The 25,767-nt window shown below is 46.9% G+C and overlaps 1 protein-coding gene across 4 annotated transcripts; it reads right to left on the bottom strand.

The window, feature by feature from the left end:
* Nucleotides 1–441: 441 nt before the first annotated feature.
* ASCC2 (activating signal cointegrator 1 complex subunit 2) lies at nucleotides 442–24,575 on the bottom strand. 4 transcript variants are annotated; one of them, XM_048964171.1, is made up of 19 exons: nucleotides 24,446–24,575; nucleotides 22,546–22,641; nucleotides 21,276–21,434; nucleotides 20,795–20,965; nucleotides 18,959–19,088; nucleotides 17,011–17,078; nucleotides 15,192–15,302; nucleotides 14,738–14,850; nucleotides 13,023–13,097; nucleotides 12,366–12,473; nucleotides 10,933–11,001; nucleotides 10,160–10,234; nucleotides 9,652–9,838; nucleotides 8,871–9,085; nucleotides 6,401–6,520; nucleotides 3,466–3,690; nucleotides 2,240–2,345; nucleotides 1,644–1,720; nucleotides 442–1,162 (listed from the first exon to the last, which is right to left on the bottom strand). In XM_048964171.1, the coding sequence occupies exons 2-19, from the start codon at nucleotides 22,624–22,626 to the stop codon at nucleotides 994–996; spliced, it is 2,259 nt and encodes a 752-aa protein (XP_048820128.1). In that variant the 5' UTR covers nucleotides 22,627–22,641; nucleotides 24,446–24,575; the 3' UTR covers nucleotides 442–993. The 4 variants fall into 4 exon arrangements, with proteins under 4 accessions (XP_048820128.1, XP_048820130.1, XP_048820127.1 ...); XM_048964173.1 differs by having other exon boundaries at nucleotides 24,441–24,575; XM_048964170.1 differs by having other exon boundaries at nucleotides 24,434–24,575.
* Nucleotides 24,576–25,767: the final 1,192 nt, after the last annotated feature.

Genomic DNA, 25,767 nt, shown 5'->3' on the forward strand with positions numbered 1-25,767 from the left:
GCCCACCTACAGACAGGTCACAAAGCAAACTCAAGGATTTGCACATCTCTCCACGCAGAGAGCATCTCCATCACAAAAGACAGCCCTCAGGGAAAGCCCTTTCAGCAACTAGAAAGTGCTGCTTACTAATAGCTCCCAGGCTTCCAAACAGCAAACATGAAGATCAGGGCAGTTCTGCTTCACGGAGTGTGACAAGCAGTTAGTGAGGAGCTGGCTCCCCAGGGACTCTGACCCTGCTATCTCCAATTTCCACGTTACTGTCAGCTTGCATTGGATACCACGAGCCTGATTTTCAATTATCTCGACTCTCAGTGGCTAGATCTCATTTCACTAAACCAACACAGAGCAGCAAACAAATTTCACCGCCTGCAGACGCAGCACATTGCTGAAGCTCCTCCAACTTCAAGATCAATATAGTTCTTAAGAGCCTGAAACACCAACTACAAGACTCAAATCATTTATTGGCACATTCAGTTTTCCACACACCTTGCTCCAGGGACAGAAACTTATTAATAGTCTCATTCACCTCAACTCCTACGTGTGTGTCAGCAGTGTTCAGCCCGAGCATTTTGCTGTCAGCCTTTGAGTCTCACTGCAGGACAAGGCATCTCAGCAGAGCAGGCAGCTGTAAGGGCTGCCCCCGGGAAGCCTTGCAAAGCCTGGAAGCTCCCCGTGGGCTGCAGTGAGGGCAGGAGGAGCCAGTATGAAAATAAAACTCTCGAGTTATAAATAGTACAAAAAGAAGTGAATGGTGGGTGCAGCTCACTGCTGTATACGTGTCTCTTCAGACTGAGGAACAGCCACAGTGTGCACAGAGGGCAGCTCCTCTCCAGGAAGAGGCAGCCCTCCCTCGGGATGTGCAGTTCACATGGAGCTGAAGGGCCGGGTTCTGGACGTGGCACCCAGCATCCCTGAGCTAAGGGAGGGCCGAGGGGATGGAGCACAGCTGCCTCCAAGCAGAGGACTGGGGCTGCTGCAGCACCTGGGAAGCTTTCAGGAAGGAATCATGCCTTTACTCCGCTTCCTGTCGGCCATGGCGCGCCGATTATGATTCGCTCTCGTGCTTTTGTTTGCTTCCTTCTTCCTTCGTTCCTGCACTGTTTCCCGGCTCTGCCCGTGTCCCTTTGTGTTCCCAACAACAGCAGAGCTGTCGTGCTTGTGCCTGGAGTACAGAGGGAGAAGGACATCACGACAAGCACACTCCAGGAAGAAAGTACATCAATCCCAAGGAAAGACTTGGGTCCGAGGGGTTCTGCCATTGCTCAGCCCAGCTCTGTGGGTCTGCAGAAGCTGAGCATCACATCAGCCCCACAATGACGCTGTCCTACACACTGAACACGTCAGCTAAGGCCAGCTGCTGCACTGCCCTGAAATCCCACAGGAGTCGTTCAGCTCCGGGAAGCTGCTGCCCTCCAAGCTCTGACCAGCACAGAGTTCTGCTGATGACGTTACAGGGATTCAATGAGACAGCACAACCAGCAGGGAAGTAAAAGTTGGGCGAGGAAGTTAACACCGTGTGGTGGTGACCCTGAGGACAGGAATGCTAAGGAACAGGTATATCCTCCTATTTGAGTCAGCTACAAGATATTCACTAATGACAGCAGAGCCATGGCTCCACCCCGCAGGGGGAGACACCGACTTACCCCTTCCTGGCAAGGAAAGCCAGCCTCCTGGCTTCAGCTCTCTCCCGCAGCACAGCTGGGTCCTGAACAAAGTGGTCCTGCATGGGAAAGAAGGAAAGAGATGAGTGCTGCTGTAAGCTCAGCAGCATCCATCAGAGGGCTGGAGCAGGTTCTGCTGGAGCATGAAGCAGAGCCCATTCGTTATTTATTATCTGTTCTGGCAGAGCCTGTGGGGTTGGTGTCAGTGACACTAAATATAAAAACTGACAGGCTGCTTCCCACAGCCCGCATCAATAGCACCATTTCCAGTACATCCACGACAGCAGAGCCTCAGTGACCCTGAAAGCGTTCTGCTGGCATTGTCTGCTGATGGAATAAAGGAGATTAAACCTCTCCACAGAGTGTCACTGCTCCACATGGCTAGCCAGGAAGCAGCAGATAGCTGTACTTGGGACACCTCACAGCCCAGCAGACTGCAGAAGCAGCTGCTCCAGAAAGCAGCTCACTCTTTGAAAGAGAAAATCTGTTCCACATCATCTCTAGCAATCGCTAACATGTGAAGCAGGTATGAGATGTAATAAACCTTAATGCAACTCCAACAGCAAACTGAGTGTCACCTTTGGTCTTTCCTTTTCAACTTCCTCTTCTTCTTCTTCCTCTTCCTCCTCCTCCTGCCCTTCCTCCTGCCCTTTGAGTCTCAGAACTTGAGGAGTTGTGAACGGCCTAAGGAACAAAACACAAGCAGCACACAGTGAAGAGAGCACAGCCAAAGCACTGCACTGCACAAACCTATCCTTTCCACTCCACACTGTATCTCTCAATAACTAAAATCCACAACAGTTAAAAAATAAATTAAAAAAAAGGCAGTGAGGGGTGGTCATGAAAATCCTGGAACCTCACAAGGAATTGCACCAGGGAAACAACTGCTTCTTTTGCTTCTACTGTCAAACCTCAAACTCTGCCAGAAACACACTAATGCCAGAGCCCCTGTTATTTTGAACCTATGGATCTGGTTTTTAGCAGTAACATCATTTTGCCTGCTGGATCTCTAGAAGCAGAGAGCACCGAGCAACTGAAACACAGGGAAAGAGTTGAGGGTCATACTATTGTAGGTGTACCATGAAAAGGATTTAAATTGAGTCTCACCACACTTGAGAAGGAAAAAAATAAAGGCAAAAGCATCTAAGAGAGCACCTCCACAGATAGAAGGGTAGAAATACTGACATCTCTGGAACACATGAAATGTAAAAAGTCACCTTCAGAAGTGTTAAACCAGCTTTTCAGACGTGTCTTTGCTATCTCCAGCTCATGTTTCTGGAATAAACATTCTACAAGACTCGTGTCCAACCAGCACTTTGCTTACTAACAGCTGATTGTCTCCAGCTGTCAGTCACTGTGGATAACGCTGTGCAGCCCATTACAGGAGCCAGCATGAGAAACCCAACAGGACTGGCACACAATAAAACGTCAGTTGTACAATTTCTCCAGTTTTGACTTCTTCTCTGCTAACCAGCCATTCTGCTTTACACTGCCCTGCTGCACTCCATCCATATTACTCAAAACAGGCCATTTCCCCCTGCTGCAGGACAGTTATCCTACGAGCAGAAGCACTGCGTGTAAATTTCAACACAATGTCAAAGTCCCCTCCTGGATTTGTTGCTGAGTTGAGGTGATGGCTGAGCCCTGCAGATTCAGTCGGAGGAGCTTGAGAGCTTCCTGCATGTACAGGGAAGCTAACAACCAACAGAGGAGAAACAGGGACCTGTGCACACGTCCTCACTGAAAGCAGAACGCAGAGAAGTGTTGAACAGCTGCACACAACCCTGCGGCAATCCCATCCTACCTCCTGCTGATCAGCTCATCATCCGAGTCAGCATCGTTTGCCCCCACTTGGTTTCCATCGTAGGTGTCGTCGTACTCATCCTCGTAGTCCTCCCCATAGAGCTGGGCTTCTCCTGGCTGCACAGGCAGCTCCTCCACCAGCACGCTGTACTGGCTGTAGCGCTCCCTCTGCTCAGCCACCAGGCGCTTGTCGTTCAGCAGACTCCTGGTTGTGTCCTTCTCCCTCCTGCATGGAGAGGAAGGAGCAGGAACAGAAAGGCAATGTAAAGATCTCCTCTGCGAGTTAGTTTTTCCCCTGCTGTGAAGTGGAAATCTCAAGCATCACAAGCTCTACTTCAGCCTCCCTATTCCCTCTCTGATTTATAACAGGAGTGCTCGTCTGGCTAATAAAAGCAGCCACTCCTGGCTTGGAACAAAGTTATGTCTAAGTAGAACCCCAGCAAGGTTACATAACAGACAGAACAGGAATTGGAGACTGCCACTGTCACTTGAGACAGAAGAGAAGCTTGAACAGAAGATGCAATTATACTCAAGCTGAATTTTGGCCGGGATTCATCGAACACAAGAATTCCCATGAATCCTGAATGGCTGCTAGGGCTAACACTGGGACACAGCCCTGCAAGGCCCAGGGTGCCCTCTCACCCCACACTGCAGTACTGCCTCACTGCAGTGCACACACAGCTACAAGCCATGGCCAGGGCTGCAACACAGCACTGCAGCGTGGCAACACTCATTCCCATAGAGTTCAGAGCCTCAGCTTACAGACATGGATTGCAAAATATGAATGGAGAGGGAAAGGGACAACAAATTACCAGTGCAGCAGAAATGAATTAGCACTACTAAGACAAGGAGAACAAAGCAGCAGACCACGCTTCTGATCTGATGTATATCAAAGCACTGCACACACACTGAGTTCAACAGACAATATTCATCCGACAGAAGGGAAAGCCAGCAAACAGAAGCTTGACAGAGGTATTTAAGAAGAGCCACTGGGACATTATGTCTCAGGGTGCACAAGCACTCCCTGAAATCCTGTTTTTCATAGCATCATTGAGGTTGGAAAGGACCACTATGATAATCCGGTCCAACTACCAGCCTATCACCAGCACACATCACAGCACACTGACAGCAAAGCTATAGGGAACCCACTTTCAAGCATTCACAGGACATCTTGCAGCCCTCAAAACCTAGAAGGAACACGCATCAGTGATCTGTCTGACATCTGGATGTTATCAGAGAAAGAATGTGTCCAAGGCAAACCTCCAGTGTATCAGGAATGGGCAGACTTGTGTCTAGCAAGCATTGGGAAAGTGATCCAAAGAAGCCTGACTTTCATTAGGAATCTGAAAACAACCATTGTAGATACATTTGCTTCCACTCTCTTCTGTGACTCATTCTGTTCTATGCCTGAATTTAGCTGCAAAATGCCCTACAGATCCTGTGGTTAGTTCTCGCATTCCTCGGCTGGGATAACATCTTATGTTGGTATTCAGCATGAGACTGAACTAAATATGCAATAATTGCTTCCTGCTGAGCTGGTCTGATGACTGCAGAAGAGCTGCAATGAAACGTTTCAGGCACCAATTCCAGGAAAAACAGTGGGAAAATGTTACAGTGCCTGGTGCTGAGGACTTGCTCTGACTTCAGCAGACAGATTCAGCCCATGATTACGGCTGGACACGCAGAGACAGCTGTGATCACTCTTCCACATCAGCAAAGAATCACGTATATGCTATTGCATTCATTTCCCCATTCCTTTTTCTCCTCTTCCTGGTGTGGCTTTCTCCTTCATATTAACAGTCCCTGCCCACAGCAGCTAGCACAGTGAGATTCAGCATGACTTGGCTCTTTTAGCAGTGACAGCACCCTGAACACAGACAGAATTTGGAGAGGATAAGATTTAAGGAGAACAAAAAAATTCCAACCAAACACATCCATGGATACAACTAGAATCAAATGCAGGTCTCCAGCCAGGCCAGGAGAACTCTGTTACCTAGGCAGACACTTGGGATTCCTGCTTATGGAATGAGGACTACTGATGGAGCTCCACTTTTGTACTTAAAGGAGAGATTATTCTCTTGCCTGACCACCACAGAGGAAACACCACAGCACTGCTGCTGGAGATCTGTCTGTCTGTGCTTTGGGACAGAAGTGTTTTCTCTGTTAGCTCAGTGCAGCTTTGCAACTGAAGCCTTAACTGAGAGCTCCCAGGATCACGTAGCTCAGCCTGCAGACACTTTTATTTACATTCCTTGCTAATATACACCAACATAAAGATGGCACTTAGCTGATTAGATGAAAGACTGTTCAAAAAGAATCTGAAACAAATCAACCGTGTTATTGAGATACAGTTGATGTTAGTGGGAGCCAAGAAAGCAATGCCCCAGCTGAAATCAGCACGGAGTGTGGCACAGAACGAAATGCCCAGCCAGACAAGAAGTAAAGCAAATGCCCTTCACAGCAAGCTTACAGGAGCAGGAACAACAATAGAAGCAGAGGAGTCCAAGCTGCCAGGTGTTATCAGATTGTGGAGCGGATGGATATCGAAACTTCCCTTGTATTTAGAACAAATCACTGCTTTATCTCCGAGTCACAATCACAGCCCGGCAGAGATGGCTGCTTTTCAGGTTCTTCAGTGTAAGTTTAGGAGCAAGATGAAAAAGCACAACATTACAAATGAGCTTGGCAGAGCAGCTGCCAGCAGCGACAGAGGAAAGGCAATTAGGAAAAACACCGAGCGGAAACCAATCTCCTGGTGGCGTTCGATTTTACTTTCCCAAAGCAAAAGAGTAAACAGGTGGGGAACATTTCTGATAAGGCTCAGTCCTGCCAGCCAATTCCTGCAGGAGGACTGCAAGAGCAGCAATAAATGTGTAGGCTCCCAGGTGTGTATTTCTCCTGACAGATGGGGTTAATTGAGGAGGCACGATACTCACCGCTTGCCTTTCTGTATCCGAGAAACATCCACTGAATCCCTGCTGAACACATCAAACTCATCATTCTGGAAAACATTGTAGCGAGCAGTGACCAGAGGTGTAGGGTCTGGCTTTGGCTGTCTGTAAAATCAAAAAACAAGAGAATGGAAACAGAGGTGAAGCTGAGGAAGACCACGTCCCCTCCTTCTAAGACCTTGGTTTGTGCTGTGGATCTCGCAGGCACCCACAGCACGCCATCACCCACACCATGACTGCAATCTCTTCTTTGTGCTGCTGCAGTACAGCACCTGCAGAACAGTTTTTCAGACCAATCTCTCTGGGGAAGCCAAAGGAATTGGCAGAAATCAAAATCTGGTCATTCCAAGACTAAGTACAGCCGTACCTGAGTACGGAGAACATCATGGGCTGGTCTCAAAATCCTGAGTCAGTAAAGCCAAACTCTAAGTGTGATGGATTACACTGTGCTACAAGTTCCAATAGAGCCCTGCTGTTGCATTCAGGATATTTATCTCCCTACAGCTCCTTTTTAATTCTATCTCAAGTTCCAGGTTATGGTTGTTCAGTTTGGAAGTCCAAAACCCATTGCTCTTACGTTCATTTTGTTGGTGCTGTTAGCTCAGCTGGGCAGCTGGAAATGCTGCTGTGCTCACTTCTAAACTCAGCAGTGAACAAAATCCTACATTTGCCACTGAAGCGACAGTTTTGTTCCAAAATGCAAGGGGAAAAAAACCAAAGCACCACCCGGCTCTATCTCCTAGAACTGCTGGCTTTGCAGTACCAGCAGAAAAACAACCACCTTCCAAAAATCCACCCACACCATTTGTGCCCAAGTCAGCAGATCCGACTCTGAGAGCATGAAGATTGTTGCAGAACTCAGATTTTTGTTACGTCGCTTCTCTGATAAAGACGGCTCTCCTTTTTTAGTGCAACAATGAGAGTCTGCCCACTGCTCCATGAAATGGGAACAAACAGCACATCCGCATCCTGCGCTCAGACAAGAACTGCTGCTGCAGCACAAACACACTGACAGCTGCACACAGCTCAAACAACTCAATTCCACTGTCAGCTACGATCCCTGCATCCCGAGCACAGCCCAGAGAAGCGAGCAAAAGCTTGGCAAGTTTGTCACAGAGAAGGTAGAAATGGATCCGAATGGCCACTTGCAGTTCATTTGTAATTCTGCTTCCCTGGCTTAACTCCAAACACAGAGCAGTCTTTCAAATACTGTATTTTACCCCACAGACTGAATTCCAGCTGAACTGGTTCCACTGAAGATGCCCTTTCCTGCAGGACAGCTGGCACTTTAACACCTATGACCCCGTCTTCTGCAGCAAAATACCTTCAGTGCACCACAACGTACTGCTGGCCAGCCCAGATTAAACCAGTGTCCCCATGGTGGAATTTTCGTGGCTCTTATCTGAGCATTTAATGGACAAGTATTTCTGTCTTCCAATCACAAAACATGACCCAGCATCTGCTGTGCTGAAATACTGAACAGAATCACAGAATCATAGGGCTTGGAAGGGACCTCTGGAGCTCCCCAAGTCCAACCCCACTGCTAAAGCAAGTTGCACAGGAAAACATCCAGGTGGGTTTTGAATACCTCCAGAGGAGGAGATTCTGCCACCTCTGGGCAGATTATTCCAGTGCTCTGCCACCCTCGAAGTCAAGAAGTCCTTTCTCATGTTCACATGGAACTCCTCACGTTCCAGTTGGGCACCACTGCAAACAGCCCTGGCCCCATCCTCTCGGCATCACCCCTTCTCTCCCTCTGCTCTTCCCCATGCTGCACTCTCTCCAGCAGTTCCATGTCTGCCTTGAAGTGATGAGCCCAGAACTGGACACAGTGCTGCAGATGTGGCCTCTCCAGCGCAGAGCAGAGGGGAGGAGTTATTCCTCCCCAGGTGTAGGACTCTGCACTTGCCCTTGCAGAACCTCATCAGGTTCCTCTCTGCTGAACTCTCAGCCTGTCCAGGTCTGGCTGAAAGCAGCACAGCCTTCTGGTGTGTCAGCCACTCCTCCCCCTCCACCCCAAACTTGCTGAGGGTGCACTGCATCCCTTCATTCAGGTCATGGATGGAGGTGTCAAATGAGACCCAGAACCAGCCCCATGGGAACCGTGCTAGCTACAGGCCTCCAACCAGGATGTGCTACTGACAGCAACATTCTGAGCTCTGCCAGTCACGCAGTTTTCAATCCACCTCACTGTCCACTCATCTATATTACCCTTCTTAGGCTTACCTACAAGTTAATCCTCCCATCCATTTTACAGTTATGTTCCCATTCTCTGCAAGTACACAATGAGGTCAAAAAGTCAGCAGCATACAGCAAAGAGAAGCTTACCCTGCAGCTAACTACGCTAAGAAAATACATGCAACTTCTTAGAACTCCTCTGCCAGAGGTGTCTAACCTTCAAAAAGGATATTAATAATCCACAATATGAAAATAAAAGTGCCAAAGTCCCCCACACCTTTGCATTGTTCGGTCCAGTTTATCCAAGAACGGCACCAGTTTATCTTCAAGGATGTTGTTGATCACTTGCTCTGCACTGTAACTGTACTCCTCCAGGCAGGCCAGGATGAAGCCCTCCCCAAGCTCTGGTAGCAGGTCTTTCACTTGGGAGATCAGAGAGTCCAGCTCCACCCCGGACACCTTGGCAGTGGGTGCAGCAGCTGCCCCAGCACACTGTATAACCGAGCACAGTGAGTGGCATTATTGGAAAGAAAGAGCAGATGAGGGAAGGTAGACGCACATTAAAAAAGGAAAAGGAGCAGTCTGGGTTATCAGCATTTAAACACAAAGAATTTGAAGGCTGAAATCAGAAGAAGAAAAATCAGCTAAGCTGTTCATACTGCATAAGATCTACAACAGAGCTGGGCACACAGACACACAACTGTTTTTGTCCATGTTCGAGTCAGCAGGGATACACTGAAGAGCCCTTACATCAAATAACATAAGAACTTTGCTTTTGAAAGAAACATGCACGTGAACTACAGTGATAAAGTGCAGCATTTGAATAAACCACAGCACCAGGAAAACCAGCAACAGGAAAGGCCAACAGGAGTCAGGAGAAATGTGCTCAAAGAAGAAGGCAGAATGCAGTGCAGCTCTGTTCTTCATTTCAAGAAGTCTGCACTTAAATTTAGCAAAGGTGAGAAATGAAACTAAACTTCACACAACCCCAGAAGTTGAGCAAACCAATCCCCTCTTTGCAGATGAATGAACTGAGGACAGAGATGTGCCCTGCCCACCTCCTCTCCCGATGCGTACGCAGCCCCGAGCTCTTCTCTATCCTCAGAGGAGCCCTCCACCATTGCTGATGCTCCATTGCAAGCTGCTGGTGATGTTGGATCTTGAATGACTTGTGCTTTTTTCCTGTCTACACCTTCCCATGCACTTTCCACTGCCTGGAGGATGTATGCTGCCCTGGTCTCATCTCTACAAGAACAGCATTAAGGACATTTCTCATGTTCTAGATGCACATACTCTAAACCTCACCTTGAAACAGCTATGCATTTTTCAGTAACTCCCAAGCCTGTGCCTCTATGGGGCTGGACCAGATGGCCTCCAAAGGCCCATTCCCCTCCAACCAGTCTGTGATTCTGAGATTCTCCTCTTTTTTTTTTAAGATAAAATTTTCCATCTCTTACTGCCAGCCACGCAGGTTAGCCAGAGGCAGCTAGAGTGGAAATGCCACCAGCATAAAGGAATCCAAGAGCATTCAGGTTTGCAAACCCCTGAGGCGAGAGCAAAGGATACAGCGTGGACGAAGCCTGTTGGAGCAGACTGACATCATCTTCAACTGGAAACAGCTCATCATAGTCACGGAGAAATCTAACCATGCAAAAGCAAGTTTAATCAGTTGGACTGCAGAATAAATTACCTGCAGACCTGTTACACGCTGCCATCCCTGCTATGCCACTCTGATTTTCTCCCACTCAACACAGAATTCCAGCATGCATCACCCTGACTTTGCTTCCATGGTGCTGCAGCAACGCTTCGCTGTAACCCATCATACCCAGCTGCAACACTCCTCACACGATAAGACTGTAACCTGGTGTGGCATCATATAGCAAACATGGTTTATGATCTGAATGTGATCCGAATGTCTGCAGTGCCAGGATGACAAGATCCAGTTCCCAGCTCTGCCATTGACTTTGCATCTTCAGCATTAGCACTCGGTATCTTCCTGGTTTGGTCACCCGGGTTGAGAAGCACAAATTAGTAATAACAGCCTCACTCATCAAGGCAGCTAATGGCTAAATTGCTATTCCTCACTTTGAAGGCCCGGATTAAAGAGAGTGAAGAATAATATTCTTCAGTGTCATACAACATTCCTCCTCATCTTTACAATGAAGTCTGTACCACAGTTTGAAACTCTCTCACGGCAGCTCCTCCAACTAGTTAGAGTGATTTCTAACTCCCAAATGCATCATAACCCCTCCTAATAATGTCTCAGGCAATTCTGCTGTAAAGAATGGAAAGGGAAGGCAAGCTGCCCGTCCCCATGGGCCTCTTTCAGCCACACTCACCTCCTTTCCTGAAGTACCGAAGTAAAGATCTGTAGGAACTCTTCAATATAAGGTTGAATATTCTCACAGCTGCAGAAAACAATGGCACAACAGAGTGAAAAACTCAGTGGTAAGACCTCCACAATGCAGTCTCCACATTCTGCTCAGTAGCCAAACTAATAACACTTCATACATCAAGGCAAAACCACATTTGAGAACAGATTTTAGTCTTTGCTTTCATACACGCTAAGGGTCAAATGGAAACAAAATTCTTTTATGGCTTTAGCAAACATTTCAGCCAGCTTGATCCAAAGTGTTACCACAGTTACAATTACAAGGCTTCTTACAGGCTTACAAATCATCTGATGCCTCAGACTTGCAACAAGCAGAAAAGGGTGTGTAGCACTTTTGCAATTGCACTCTATTATACGCCTTGGGATCGTATCAGTGAGCCTCCCAGAAAGCATGTGCTCAGTCATGCAAGAACAGATGCCAAGCAAGCTCCTCTTGCAATCTTTCTGTTCTAACTCCTAAACCTTCCATTGCAGCTGATGCACCAAGTGTCAGAGCAAGACAGAACGACCTCTGCACTGGATCAGTATTAAGAAAATGCTGAATGGGAGCTACAGAGACCAGCAGTCTAGAAAACTGGCACAGGTTGCCCAAGGAGGCTGTGGATGCCCCATCCCTGCAGGCATTCAAGGCCAGGCTGGATGTGGCTCTGGGCAGCCTGGGCTGCTGGTTGACCTGCACACAGCAGGGGTTGGAACTGATGAGCACTGTGCTCCTTTGCAACCCAGGCCATGCTTTGATTCTATGAAAACTTGTAACGACTGCAGGCAAAGAGACCAGCCCAGCAGAGCAGCAACCAAGATCCATGTTTTTGGTTTCGTCTCCAAATTTGCAACACGATTTTGGGTCACTTCAGTTCTCTTATTTACAAAGTACATAAGAAACAAAGTCATTTTGAAACGACTCACAGAGCTACAGATAAGAAGTACTTCTCATTAGCTAACTATTTTCAAAATAGGAGGGGGCAGTAAAGCCATCAGCATCCAGGTTTAAAAACATTGCTTTCAATGATCTGTAGCACTGCATTATTTCCAGTATGGTTTCTCCAAAGATCTGTAGGAACTCTTCAATACAAGGTTGAATATTCTGACAGCTGCAGAATGCACAGCATTAGAATTTGCAAGTTAGCCATGAAGTGAGGTTAACAAACTGATTGGATCATGTACCTTAACTCACTTTGCTGGGGCCAACCACTCACCAATCCAGTACCAGTTCATATTGCTTCATCTGGGGCATTCCTGCTGTGCAGGTTAAGAGGCTTCTGATGTCAGCACAACCCCCACGCTGCCCATTTTCTCCAGTAAATCAGAAACCAAACAAAATTTTCCCCCACAGTGGTGATCAAATAACTGGAGAGTACCACAAAACCCAAGTGCCAATACCTGCTCTCTAAGATGGGCTGCAGACACACTTGGTTTATGAGGATGTGAAAGGCCTCCATCACCTTCTTCCTGGAATGCGAAATTCTCCTCCACAAATCAGCATAAACACTGCAGAGAGAGTAAAGACCACAATGTTGGTGCAAGCACAACAAATTCAGATCTTTAATGCTCCTTTCCTCCAGAGTTACACCTCTAGAGGAGGAATTTCATTAGCTGAATTCTTTGCTGTGAGGACCAGAAATGAGAGCCATTTCATACTCATTAAGGAAAATCCTCACTCTAAATGAAGCTGCTCTCAACAGGAAATTGGCCTGACAGCCAGACAAATGATAGATCAAGTGCACCAGCATAGCCTGTGCTTTGAAAAACAAGGAGACCCATCTACACAGAGATATCATTCATGTTTTCACACTTTGTTACAATTTGGATGCATCTCCCATCAAGGCTCTTCTTAGACAGCACTGAAAGAAATGATTACTCACCCCACTGCCCAGGAAAATTTGGAATTAGAAAAGCTGCTTCTTCAGAGCTCTGTGAAGCAGCACAAAGAAAGATGGAAAAGACTCTGCAGCGGTGGGCAAAGCATGAAGCATTTTTAACTAAGCCCTGCAAGAGTCAGATTGAAAAGAAAAGGCAAGTCTTCACAGAGATTTTTACCTGTTATCTTCATAATGCCTCCTCTTAATTGCAGACTCCAGCTCAGGAATTGCCAGCTCATAGAACGATGCCAACCTGTAGAAAGGGGCGACACAACAACTGGCAATGGATGCTCCCAAAATCACTTGCTAGAATACAAATCAAATGGTTTATTCCATTAAGCTCCCCTCACTAGCAGTACTCATCAGCATTATTCTGCTTTGTTACTTGTTCCATGAAACAGAAGCAAGGTAATACACAACAGACAAAGAGCAGCAGCCTGAGGAAGCCATCAAGGTATCTTTGAAGATGGAGGCAAAGCAATGTAGTTGAAAAGCATCTTCCTGCTGCACAGAACAACACCCTCAGCTGAGACTGGCCTCAAAATAACATCCAGCGCTGCTTCATGAGCTGTCACTGTGCTTTGCACAGAGCTGCTCCATCAGCAACATCTCATCCATGTCACACAGTAAGAGGCAGGCATGTTAAATGAGCATCCTTGAGGCAAATGTAACAGAAGCTGGTTGATGCTTTTAGTCAGTGAGAGAAACGGCCAAGTGCCAACAGATTTGGAGTCCGAGAGGTTTCAAAAGCAGGACATGTAAGTCAAATTTCCCTCCCCACACCCGTAAGACCCAGAAAGCAGCCCATATTGGGAAGTAATAAAAACGTTGCTGTTGACCCATTGCAAAGATCAAGAATATTTTAGCACGTCTCTGACATCAACAGCAAAACTAAAAGCAAAAAGCTTTACTGCTCTGAGTAATCACGCATGTAAGCAGTGCTGCTTTCCAATCCAAGCAGCCACCAGCAGTCCACCCATCTGCTCTTCTGTCAATAACCAACTTGACAACACCTAAGAGGAGAGAAACCCACACAACCTGGAGCAGCAGCATTACTCAGCCTGCAGTCCATAGACCACTGGCAGCTGCAAGACTTCAGAGGTCTGCAACGTGGTCAGAAATAATAGTAAAGAATGAGTTCATCTGCACTAACAAACACATAAAGAAGGGGAAATAAGGACAATAAATTAACATCTCAGTTGGTGCTACACAAAAGTGGTTGTGGCAAGTCTCTACCAGACAGTCCTGCGGCTTGAAACACCTGGGGCAAGCTGGGTAAGCATCACTCAAGGACTTGCAGTGCCTGTGGGAACACTCTGCTGTCTGGTCCTTGCGACCATTCTGGCTCCTGCCTCACTGCACTGCAAACTGGAGTTGGTCAGGGAATTAGCTGTCAGCCCATCTGTGGCAGTGCTGCCTCGTTATCCATTCCCACGCGCTCAGCTTTTGCCAAAGCTCACTGATATTCCCTAGCATAAAACTGAGGTCCAACATCAAGCAAAAATATTTCTTCTCAGACCCTGACAGACTATCAGTTCAAAAACTTTCTCCTTCCCCTTCCTCAAGTCCTACGGCAAGAAACTCTTTCCATCTGCAGCTTTTTCTCCATCCCTTCCAAAGGACACTGAGCAATGTTCAAATGGGATTTGAAGTTGCCGTGGTTGACTGGCTCATGGGCAATGATGAAGGTAAACACTTAGCAGGAACTGCAGACACCTCCATAATAACTTGTTTCATTTACTAGGAACCTGCATGTTCCCATCAGTCTGAATCCAGCACTCTTCAGTTGCGTTAAATCTGAGCAATTAACAATGAAGGCACTGGGGCAAGATCCTGCTGAACGCTCAGTATTTTTAATCGACCAAAATAAACTGTCAGCAGCCCAAGATGTACCTGTAGCAAAACTCGTGTTTTTGAAAGGTCTGGCAAGCCAATGGGAAGACATCAAGAAATGCCCAGAGTGTTGTGCAAGTGTCACACAAGTACAGCACAATATCCTTCAGCTCCTGAGAGAGAATGAACAATCAGTGAGAGGAAAAAAACCACACGAGCTCTCCTAAGTACACAGTACAATCCACTCTGACAGGGAATGCATCAGATTCAGGTTAAATCTTTTTCTTGACTGCAGGACACGTGACACAATGGATGTGCTTGAAATGCACAAGAGCAAAGCAAGAAACTCATGTTGGAAAGGCTCTGTCACCAAGTCATATGCCAAGCAATGGAACAATGACATGTGCTGTATGAGCTGTCTGGGAACAGAACGACCCTCTGTGGTCCCAATGCTGCAGGGAGCATTCGGTCTGCAGGATGACAAACAGCAAAGTGCACAGAGCAATGGTTCTACCTGCAGGGGCATGTTCCCTGGGGTCACATTTACTCTTTCTTCCAGCTTCTGGGGCTCAGCAGAGGCTCCTTCACACTGCAAGCCACACTTATGCAAAATATTGTTGAACACCTAGATCAAGAGAAGAGAACAGTGTTGAAACAGACAGAGGAAAGCATTGGGACGTGCCTTATCTTACTAACAACCACTTCCATGATCTACTGTGCAACACGTGACTATCTGCACACAGCAGCACAGAGCTGAATGATGAAAGCTGCAACAGACTCTTGCAGGTAACAGCAGAAGGACCACACCACTTGTGGAGCAACGTGAGAGCTACAAGCAGTTCCAGTGCAGCTGTGTGTGCCAGTGGCATTGAGACAGGGCTGTAGCTACAACACACATCCCCAGCTAGGCAAGAAAGGTCTACCAAGGCCAACACTGGGGTCACCTGGCATGTGGTGAGCCCTATTGGCAAGGCAGCAGTGGGACAACATAGAAGTCAACACCACCACACGCTTATGAGGTGGTTCCAAAGCCCTCCCACCCTCTCCTCTGAGGTTAGCAGAACAGATCCTGGGGCTCTTCGATACAAATGAAGAATTCCAGGAGAAGCTGACCAATTAGGTTGAAGATTACTAAAAACCTTTGGTGTAGGTTAAAAGCAAATCCCTTCCAACCTCAACCATTCTGTGAAATTTTCTACATTGGTAGCTTTGGAGATCTGTCAAACCCTCCTCCCAGAGGTATGAGAAAAGCTGGCTAAAAGTACCAGAGTTGCATACCCGAGGTTAATATTCCTGTCCCACTGGGCACAAACACTCCTAGACCTGCAGGGGTATCGACTTCGTTCATCAGCAGGGTAAGGAAATAGTTTAATGGATCAGTGATGGTGCATCTTTTGAACTGTTCCATCCATACATGTGAGATACACTGGTGTTACTCTGCAGTGGTTACCAAAACACACAGTAAAGAAACTGGTGTTCTGCAGAATAACTGTTCTGATGTGGTGCAGTACAAACAGCAAATGGAATCTTTGCTGTCTTCCTCAGTAATTCCTTTAAGGCCCAGTCTAGCAGCCTAGAATATTTTTAAAATGTGATATCATCTCTGAAATCCAGCTCCAACAGTTTAACATAGACAAAGAAAGAAGAATGTGGGCTTTCAAAAAGCCAAGTGTCATTATAGGTGTTTTGGGGTAAGAGATTTTCTGCCTTTGTCTAGTTTAGGTGAGTTTTTTGAGGGCATAAACATGACATTTTCAGGGTACAAAGCTGTCAAGGCACTTTGATTTCCCTTTCAGGTTAAATGCAAATCCTGCCTACAAAGTCTGGGGAATATACAAATTGCTTATTAAAATGAAAGCTGAGACAGAGAGATGCCAAATATCTTTTGTGAGGCACAGCCCTTCCAATAGATTTTCATTTGCTCCCAAGAACCTGCAGCATTAATGCCAACCCATCCCACTATATCAAGCCTTAGCTGCCTCTCACAGTCATTATTTTGTTGTTTGAAGTTTTAATGCTTCCCCACTCAGGGAGAGATAAGAAGAATAGTTACCTCTTGTTTAAACAGCCTAACAAATTCCTTGAGATTAACTGGCAAGAGAATGGCAGAAGCTGAAGAAGGGTAACAGGAACTAGTCATCAAGCAACAGTTTCAAATAAAGGTCCAAAAACTGCCTGACACACTGGAGCACAAGTAAGAGAGATAATATGAACTGAAACAAATACATCCTGCTCGCCCACGACCACATTTGCTCGCTCCCTCCTTCCCTCCCTCCCTCTAAACTATGCCACATTTCCAGGTGAAATCCAAGCCCTGAGCAGAACAGCAGTACCTGGAGGACAGTGGGCAGAGTTTCGTCCAGGTCACCAAAGTAACTCGGCTGCTGAGTGAAGATATTTTCTGAAAAGGGAACAAGACCACCTGCCATCAGTTCAGACACGTCAACAAGCAAACTTCCACCAGATGTGCTTTTATTGCTGACACCCCTCGCCCCCTCCAGACATGGTCAATAACCTCATCAGGAGCTGGGCACAAACTCACTTCTCAACTCACACACAGTGCCTGCTCCTCTAAGGCTGTCCCATCAGCAACCAGAGGACTGGAATATGCTCACCAGAGCAGAGCAAACGAGATGGTAGATGATTCACACCTGAGGCTGAATCGATGAATAATGCAAACATCATCTCGAAACATTCCCAGTTCCTTTATTTAACAACTGCAGTTGACTTTTAATTACTGATAACAGTTCAGCATACATTGGAAAATATTCTGTAGGATATTTCTTAAAGGTAATGAGGCTTTAGTAATACCTGCTATTACATTACTAGGACTTCATTATCTTTACAAAATACTCTACTGAGTAATGGCACGCCATAAATCCTGCGCAGGGAAGCACAGAGGCTGCCTATTTTCCTGTGAGTTACTGTTCTGACTGTGAAAATTAACAGAGTTCTCCAGCAAGGACAGAGCACGGCTAAGAGTTATGAGACAGGTCTCAGAAGAATTTATTCCCAGAGAAGAACCTGAAGTTTATCAATTTATGAATTACCCAGCTCCCATCATTACGCTGACAGCATAAAGCAAATAATCAGGTGAACAAATTGCACACGGAGTTACTGCACTGCACCCCAAAGGACGTGGATAATTCCAATGAGCTCCCACTCCGTTGGGTTTTCTTTGGAATATTTTAAGGCACAGATAATTTAAACTTCACATTTGAAAGGGAAGCATCCAGCTTGTCATGCTTTCTTCCCTACCTCTGAGGCCTGACTGCTAAATTTAGAATGAAAGTTACTGAAAAAGACAAAGGGATCCAAAAATTCTAAGCTTCTAAGTTTTCCTGGTCTGGAAATACGGCTGTCATGTGATCTCTCTACTGCTTCTCATGCTGGTCTACTTGGAAAAGAGACAAAAATAACTACCAACGAGAGGAAAACGTTTCATTACAGGAACTGTAGACAGACTGGGTTAGAATTTAGGAAGATCTCACTTAATCCAAGGTCAGTTCTGTTCCATTTGTGCTCAGGTGGATGTTAGAGATCAGAGCTAGTTCCCTTGCAAAGGACAAACACAGAAGCTAAGCCAACATGCCTTCTTCTTCATGCAGGTTCCAGTGTTCCCAAGGCTGAGACATTGCTTAACATGCACTGGCCACAGTGAGTGACTGTACAGAGATATCTTGGGATAAGATAAGCACTGCTTGAGCAACGCTCTGAAGCACCTTGCAATTTGAAGGCACTGTTTTATCAAGGTCTGCATTGAAATTTCAAGTTCTCCCACTTCAGGGACCAGTAATTACTTCTTGCTGCACATTTTGCTCAGCTCCCAGCTCTGGGAACAAAAGCATCCACATGAACTGTGGGACTGTGCCCCACCTCCTAACCCCACTTCCTTTCTGCCCAGAAATCCACTTCACTGCTCCTTTCATTCTTGTGCAGGGTTTTGCAAAGCCCTCCCGATCCTCTTACCCAGTGGTTGAGGACAAGGAAATAAGTGAGCCCTGGGCAATGCCTAGCATCTTGAGTCCAGCTCATGCCAGCTAAGCAGCTGGCCACAAAGCACTTTTTGACATACATGGAGCTTATAAGGAGGAGAAAAGAGGAAAAATGTCATCTGATCCAGAAACTATAGACTACCAAACTACTAGAAACTACAGCTGCTACTAAACTATGGGTTCTTGGTTTTTTTTCCAGAGTAGCATTATTAGAATGGCAGGCAAGAAGAGGAGTATTGCACACAGTAAGAAAAATGCAACAAGCTGTTCCTTGGCTTTTACTAACCAATCATCTTCTGGAGCAGAGGACCATTTCCCTTTCCAAAAAGCACACAGAGATCCAGTATCTTAGGGATGTCGAACAGGAAATTGTTGTAAATAATTTCTCCAAAGACAGAGGGAGTGATGAAGTGATCCTACAAGGAAACAAAACATACACTTAAAGAACAATCTGGACGTTACTTAGCAAGAACTGCAGTACCACAATAGCATTTGTAAAAGCATCTCTTGCATGTGCCTTAAAGGTTCTGTTTCCCAGGAGGCAGCACTGGCCATACACCAGCTTTTGCAGTCCGTTTTACCCCCACGCTCCCAGCTGTCTCTGTCACCACTCCATCCACACCACTGACTTTGCACCACTGCTTATGGAGGTAGTTGTGTCCTCCACTGCACCGATCCACCTAGAAGTTAAATCACAGGGCTGTTTGCAGTTGGTTCAGTTCCCAGACCTGGCTCAGCTATGTGGCCAAGTAAACAGCTGGACTGGCACGAAAAGGGCTCAGCTCAGGAGGAGCAGTGAGCAGCCAGGCACAGGAACAGTTCAACTGGCACCGAAAAAGTACCCACGAAATCACAGCCTGATGCTATTGGTATCCTGGAAAAGAAGAACGAAGGCATCAAAGCCATTGTGTCACTGTCTAAAAGTAGGAAGAAAAAAAAAACAACAAGAATTGCATCTCTATATCCTGACTGCTAAAAGCTTCCAAAACACATGACTTGTAATATCCAAGGAATTTCTTTTAAAGCTATAGATGACAAAAAATTCCATTGTTTGTAACAGCAGGAAGCAAGCAAGCTGAAATGCAATTTTCATGTCAGTGACTTTCAGCAGATCTGCCTAGATGGCAAATGTTTTCAATCTCTGTGAAAGGCAGAATGCACATTGTCCCTCCCAGAGCAGCAGGCTTTATGCTGGCTAGGTTCAATTTCTAGAACTGCTGCTGACTGCCTGCACGACAACAGACTATTCATTCTCTTCAAATTACTCAACTATGAAATGGTTTCAGATGCTTGTCTGCCTCATTGGGGTGGCAAGATTTAATCAGACCTGCAATGAAAGGCACCATAGAGGTGTCGAGTACTTTTGCTGAAGCGGTGCCAGCTGCAGGCTCCAGCATTCCTTCCACTCACTGCCTCCCCAGTCCTCCAGTCCCCACTCCAGGACCTCTCCTCGATGTGCTGACAGCCACCAGTGCGATCATCAAGGCCCCACCACCACGTAACACACACCGAACCAAGGAAGATCCCAAGGCAGCAATTGGTAAAACACAAGGTGCCTCATCCTGCCCAAAGGCCTTGTGAGAATTCCACAGCTGCCCATGGGAGCTGCACTCACACAATTAGGGATGAGTGTGCCTTTCAATTATGATGCCAAGAAAATAGTAATCCGGAGTAAAGTCGGTGTGCGTCCAAAACAAGGAGAAAGTTCAAGCAGAGACAAGTATCAGCACAGCTGGATGACACAGAGCTGCACTGCAAGGTGAAGTGGGATTGAGAGAGTGAACACCTGGCTCCTGCTGGCCTGAAAAGCCTCTGTTCCACGCAGCCACAAAGGCCAACTTGCTCTTTTTTTCTAGTCACACCGATGCACTGTGGCACCACACGTTTCTAACCTGCCATTAATTAGTTGTTTGCCAGGATCTCCCTTCTGAGAAATCATGGCATAGTTCAGATGCTTCAGCTCTGAGTGGTTATCACCTCCACACTGAGCAACACACTGATAAAAAACAGACAGAGAGGAATGCAGCTAGGGCATGGAATAAGAAACGTGATTCACTTCTCAAATTGCCTTTTTTCCAAAGCTATGCAGCCCACGGTGCCTGCAAGGCAGAGCAATACTCACCTTGGACTCCTTGTGAGTGGACATCCTTAGGAAAGTCAGAAAGACGCTGCGCTGGAGACGCTTCTGCACGTCACTGACCTCTGGATGGCAATCCAACAGCACATCGAACTTGCGAGGGGCACAGCACAGGTAGGAATCCAGGCATTTCTGAAGTGTCTCATCGAAGATTACCTTGTGCAACAGGAGACGAGAGAATGGAAAGAAGGAACGCCACAGGTCGCGCTCACAGCTGAGCTGAGAAGCACACTGAGACACCTCAGAGTGCTAGCAGTGTCTGTCTGCCCATCACACATCAGCTCTTAAAGTTCAAGCCCATAAGAAAATATTACTTCGTGTTCTACAGTGCAGTAATTAAAATCCTCAATAAACGACGTAATAAAAGCATAAGCAAGTCTTTATTTAGACAACTTAAAACGCGTGGCTTTTGGAAGCATCTGCACCATTCATGTTTTTTCTCCAGCGTCTGCAAAACAATCATTACCTGGCACCAGAACTTATCGTGAGGCAAAGCCAGAAGCCAGTCCAGATCATCTGCAATGAATTTGGCTCGCTCCAAGAATTCTTCCACTAAGGCAGGGTCTCTGACAACAGGTGGCGGTCTGTATAGCACAAAAGACCGATCTGCTTTGATTTCTGGGTGCTGCAGGAAGCCAAACACTGTATTAAAACCAGAGACCAAGTGGCAGGAATGCCCAGTTCCCATCTGCACTGCTGAATTTCTGGAAACTGACAGAAGAATTACACGATAATACAGTCTGTCATTCAGTTCTCTGGTAACTTCCCATTCTCTAATACTCAAATTAAAAACTCAGTGAGTTCACAGCCTTATTTTTCAGCTGTATTTTCAGACCTCCATAATTCAGCAGATGATGTTATTTGCACTCTGTTAATAAAGTCTTGCAAAGCAACCCTCCCACACCTCCAAACCAAACAGCAACAGCTTGAAATCATGCCTTTAAAATGTTGCCTGTGCCCTCTTTTTCCTCTGAGCTGGTTCTCAAACAACATTCCAAAAAGTCAAACCAACATGACCACCAAATACAGAGAAGAAACACTCTGCTACCCTTCGCAGGAGATACTGAATAGTTTGCCCAAATCCCCCCATCCTAACATGAGAATCGTGCTGCATAACAAATAGCAGCCTTGAGTTCTGCTTCAGCCCACACTGATGCCCAGGGCAATCTGAGCAAGCCAAACCAGCAGCAGGCCCCACTTCAGCAACACGGCCAGAAGAAGGCTCAGAACGTGCCGTCATGTTACTGGAAGAAAAGGGTAACAGTGGGTTTCATTTCTGTGCACAACCTTGAATATTCCTGTGTAACAGCACAGGCATGCTACTCTATGTGCTAGACAAGCACAAGGCATAGACTTCCAGTTTGGCCCTGTGGTTCCAACCTGAGATCCCAGGGCAGAAGGTCACAGGACACTGTAAGTGGGGAGAACTATCCCAGTGCTGTAACTCAGAGCTACGCTGCACACAGCTTGCAAAAGCCCCCATTGTTTATAGGGCTATTCTTTGAATGAGTAAGGAGAACACAATTTATTGTGGATGTTGAACACAGTATGCTTTCATTTATCCATCACTAAAAAAAAAATCTCAGCTAAACAAATGCTTTAAAACACAAAGAAAAATCTACCAAACAGGGAGACTGTTTGAATTTCACCACATCCTGAACTAACACAGCCTTCAGCTCAGGTTCCAGTACGTGACAGTTATTTGTGTTTAGCCTTCATGAAAAAATACAGCTCACCAGTGCCGGTAAGGTTCTCAGCTTCCCTGTCTTGGGATCCTTTTCTGTAAGCTGGAGTTCATCCAGCGGCAGCGCTGGCATTGCGATGACTTGTGACTGTCGTCAGCAAACAGAAAAACAAAAGCAGCACAGGATGTGTTTTACAAGGTCAGTCAATCAAAGGCACAACAGAACAGGTGGCAGCCTCAGCACACCGCAGCCACACCGAGGCTGGAAATGACTTCTGCAAAGCAGTTTTTACACCAGCCAAACGCTGAAGCTTTAGGGAACACCTAAGAGCCAGCTGCACGTGCCTGGGAAGAGGTTTGTGCCACAGTGTGACACTTTCATTCCTGTTTCCTACTGAGAGGCTGCAGATATCTCAGGCACAACAAAAAGCATTTGGGGACTGTTTTAGGGGAGCATAATGTTTCAATCTGGTTACTGAAGAGTCATGCTGAACTACCTGCTCCCGCAGGCTGTTTTAATGCGTTCTGCCTGTCTCCTGACATCACAAACTAAGGAGGCAATCTAAAGCCTTGCATTCTCCTGTCCATTTCCCATATGTGTTCATGGGACTGTATTTCAATTGTCAACAGCACTTTTAGGCTCAGAAATATTTCAGTCCACTCTGAAATTAACTGTGAGTCCAACCTTCTTCATTCAACAGAAAGTATGTGATCGTGTGCATTGGTTCAGGCACTGATACAAAATGTAAACTGCAGATTAACACAGCTTTCAAACTGTTGAGGGAATCTACAGTGATGTCAGTGAAACAGTACTAAAAAAAAATTACGTGGTGAAGATATAAGAACCAAAGTCTCATAACATGTATTTCATTTTATTCACATTGCCTGGGCAGAGCAGAAGGTAACAGGAGTGTCCCTACAGCTGAACAACACTGATTAGAGAGCAGTGTCACAGCTTGGACACAAAGAATCATGCCTCTGGATCCAGAAAATGGATTTTAGTATAAATTACATCATTATCAGTATTTCAGAGGCTTACAAAAAATGAAAAAAAATACCAGATCAATGCTAAATTTCACAGCATAGAAAAGCTGAAATAAATACTTTATTTGACTCTTACAATTTCTAGAGTCATTTTGAAAACTCGACAAAGAAGTGAAAATTTGCAATATGGGAAAAAAATTTCAGGTGCCTCATTTTGAGCCTGCCAAGTCAGAAACAGGAGATGGGGTAAGAGATGGGGTCCTAACCAGAAGTTTATTCATCTCAAACAAAGAATAAATCTGAGCACAGAGACCCCAGCATGCAGAATCACTCCTGACCTCTATCACACGATCTCTTCACATGAGTTTTGGCTTAAACAAACAGATTTTTTTAGATCTCGGGGAAGGTTCAGGTTGGATATCAGGAAAAGGTTCTGTCCCAGAGGAACAGGCTGCCCAGGGCAGCAGGCACAGCCCGAGCTGCTGGAGCTCAGGGAGCATTGGGACACTGCTCTCAGACCGGTCTGATTTTTGGGTGGTCCTGTGTGGCCAGTGGTCTTTATGGGCACCTTCCAATTCGGGATATTCTATGAATCTACCTCGTCATTTCAGGCACACAGCATAGAAGCCCTTAAAAAACAAACAAACAACAACAGAAACAGAACACACCAAAACACTTTAACCAGGGAAGCACGACAGGAGGTGTTCCCTGCTCCACGCTTCAGTGCCCACAGAGGAAAGGGAAAAAGGACACACGTATCGCTTGGAGGAGGAGCAGGCCGGCCCCAGCAGCGGGTCAGCCAAGGCCTGCAGTCCCCCGGCCCTCCTGCACACAGCCCCAGGCCCCTCCCGCTGCACCTCGGAGGCCTCCGGACAGCCGGCCGGCCTCAAGCACACCGCGCTGCCGCCAAGCCCCCAACCGAAAGCACACAAGAGCACGCGGTCACCCAAACCCACAGCGGGCCTAACCGGCTCGGACTCCCTGCAGGGCCCTGCCCCACCGCGATCGCGGTGAAGGAGAAGGAGCAGCTCCGCCTTTCCCCAGCCTAGGCCCCGTTACCGCGCGGCCACGTCCAACCGGCACCGCACTTCCGGAAACAGGAGGCACTTCCGGTGCCGGCCGGAAGTGCTCGGGGGGCGGACGACGAGGCGAGCCTCCAGGAGGCGGGGCGTGCAGTGCTTCCAGCGCGGCGCCGGCTGCGCGCCCGGTGCTGCGTCCCCAGTGCTGCTCAGGCCAGGGATGGGCGCTGGGCAGCCTGAGCTGGGGGAGCAACCAGCCCAGGGCAGGGGTTGGGGCTGTAAGGGCCCTTCTAACCCAACTGTGCTGTGATTGTATGAGAAGTGTTTGCGGTGCGGAGCAGCACGGTGCAGACCCCTGTGCAGGTAGCAGTGGGAATCTGTAGTTCCAGGATCCCACCAACAGCGTGGCATTTAAAAAAATGTATTTTGGATACAATTTGCGCCCGTAATGTTGTATTTTAAGGGATGACAGCTGCACAGTGCAGTTGTTTTTCCTTTGGAACAACTAACTAGGTCAACCAGTCACCCTTTAACGAGGCAGGCCTTGCTAATTTATTTCTGCAGGCAAATGAAATTACACACTTAAGGCAAAGGACACAGAGCAGTGGAGCCCACGGGACAGCTGAGCCTGCCAAAGCCAGCAATCCTCACAGTCCTCTCTCTGGTTCCTTTCAGTTTTGGTTTCTCTCTGCTGTTCAGGGAGTTTACTGGAAATCACCAGGTTGACACTGCAGGAAAAGGATAATTCTTGTCAATAAATACAAGCTCAATTGCTCTCGAGAACAGATTATGTTAGTCAAGTTTATAGCACTCTAAACCCACAGAAATCAGGCATTCTTGGGATGAAAGACAGAACAAGTGAGGCATTTAAAGCAATCAACTCACTATGCTAGAGGTGCTCCATGTATCTCAGCTCTCCTCCTTGGCTGCAGCAGTCACCTCCAAAACTCCAGAGCCCAGCTTTATACAAAGCAGCCTAAAATGGAAACCACATCGTGCCCTCAGTCACGTGGCTAATTAGGAATGATACTGAAATGAGGTTCTAGCTCCCGATCCCCCAGTCCAAGGTGCTCAGAAACAGCGAGCAGTCAGCACCTCGACTTGCCATGCTATTTGTAACCACATTACGGCTGTCCCCGCTCCTGTGTGTCACACGTGGCCAGAGGAGAGAAAAGGGAATGGAGTGGACGGTCCAGCAGCCCCACAGAGAAAGCTGCCTGCCTGCCCCTAATGCTGCCATGTTCAGTATTTCCTTATTAGCAAGCTGGCAT

The sequence above is a fragment of the Lagopus muta genome, chromosome 17, assembly GCF_023343835.1.
Source record: "Lagopus muta isolate bLagMut1 chromosome 17, bLagMut1 primary, whole genome shotgun sequence".
NCBI classification, from domain to species: Eukaryota; Metazoa; Chordata; class Aves; order Galliformes; family Phasianidae; genus Lagopus; species Lagopus muta.

Excerpts from the sequence above, each read along its gene's own strand:
- ASCC2 (XM_048964171.1), bottom strand. The coding sequence starts at position 22,626 with ATGCCAGCGCTGCCGCTGGATGAACTCCAGCTTACAGAAAAGGATCCC. Across the intron at positions 21,435-22,545 it reads TGAGAACCTTACCGGCACTG|CACCCAGAAATCAAAGCAGA; the intron begins GTGAGCTGTATT and ends GGCTTCCTGCAG. Across the intron at positions 1,163-1,643 it reads GCTTTCCTTGCCAGGAAGGG|GCACAAGCACGACAGCTCTG; the intron begins GTAAGTCGGTGT and ends TCTGTACTCCAG.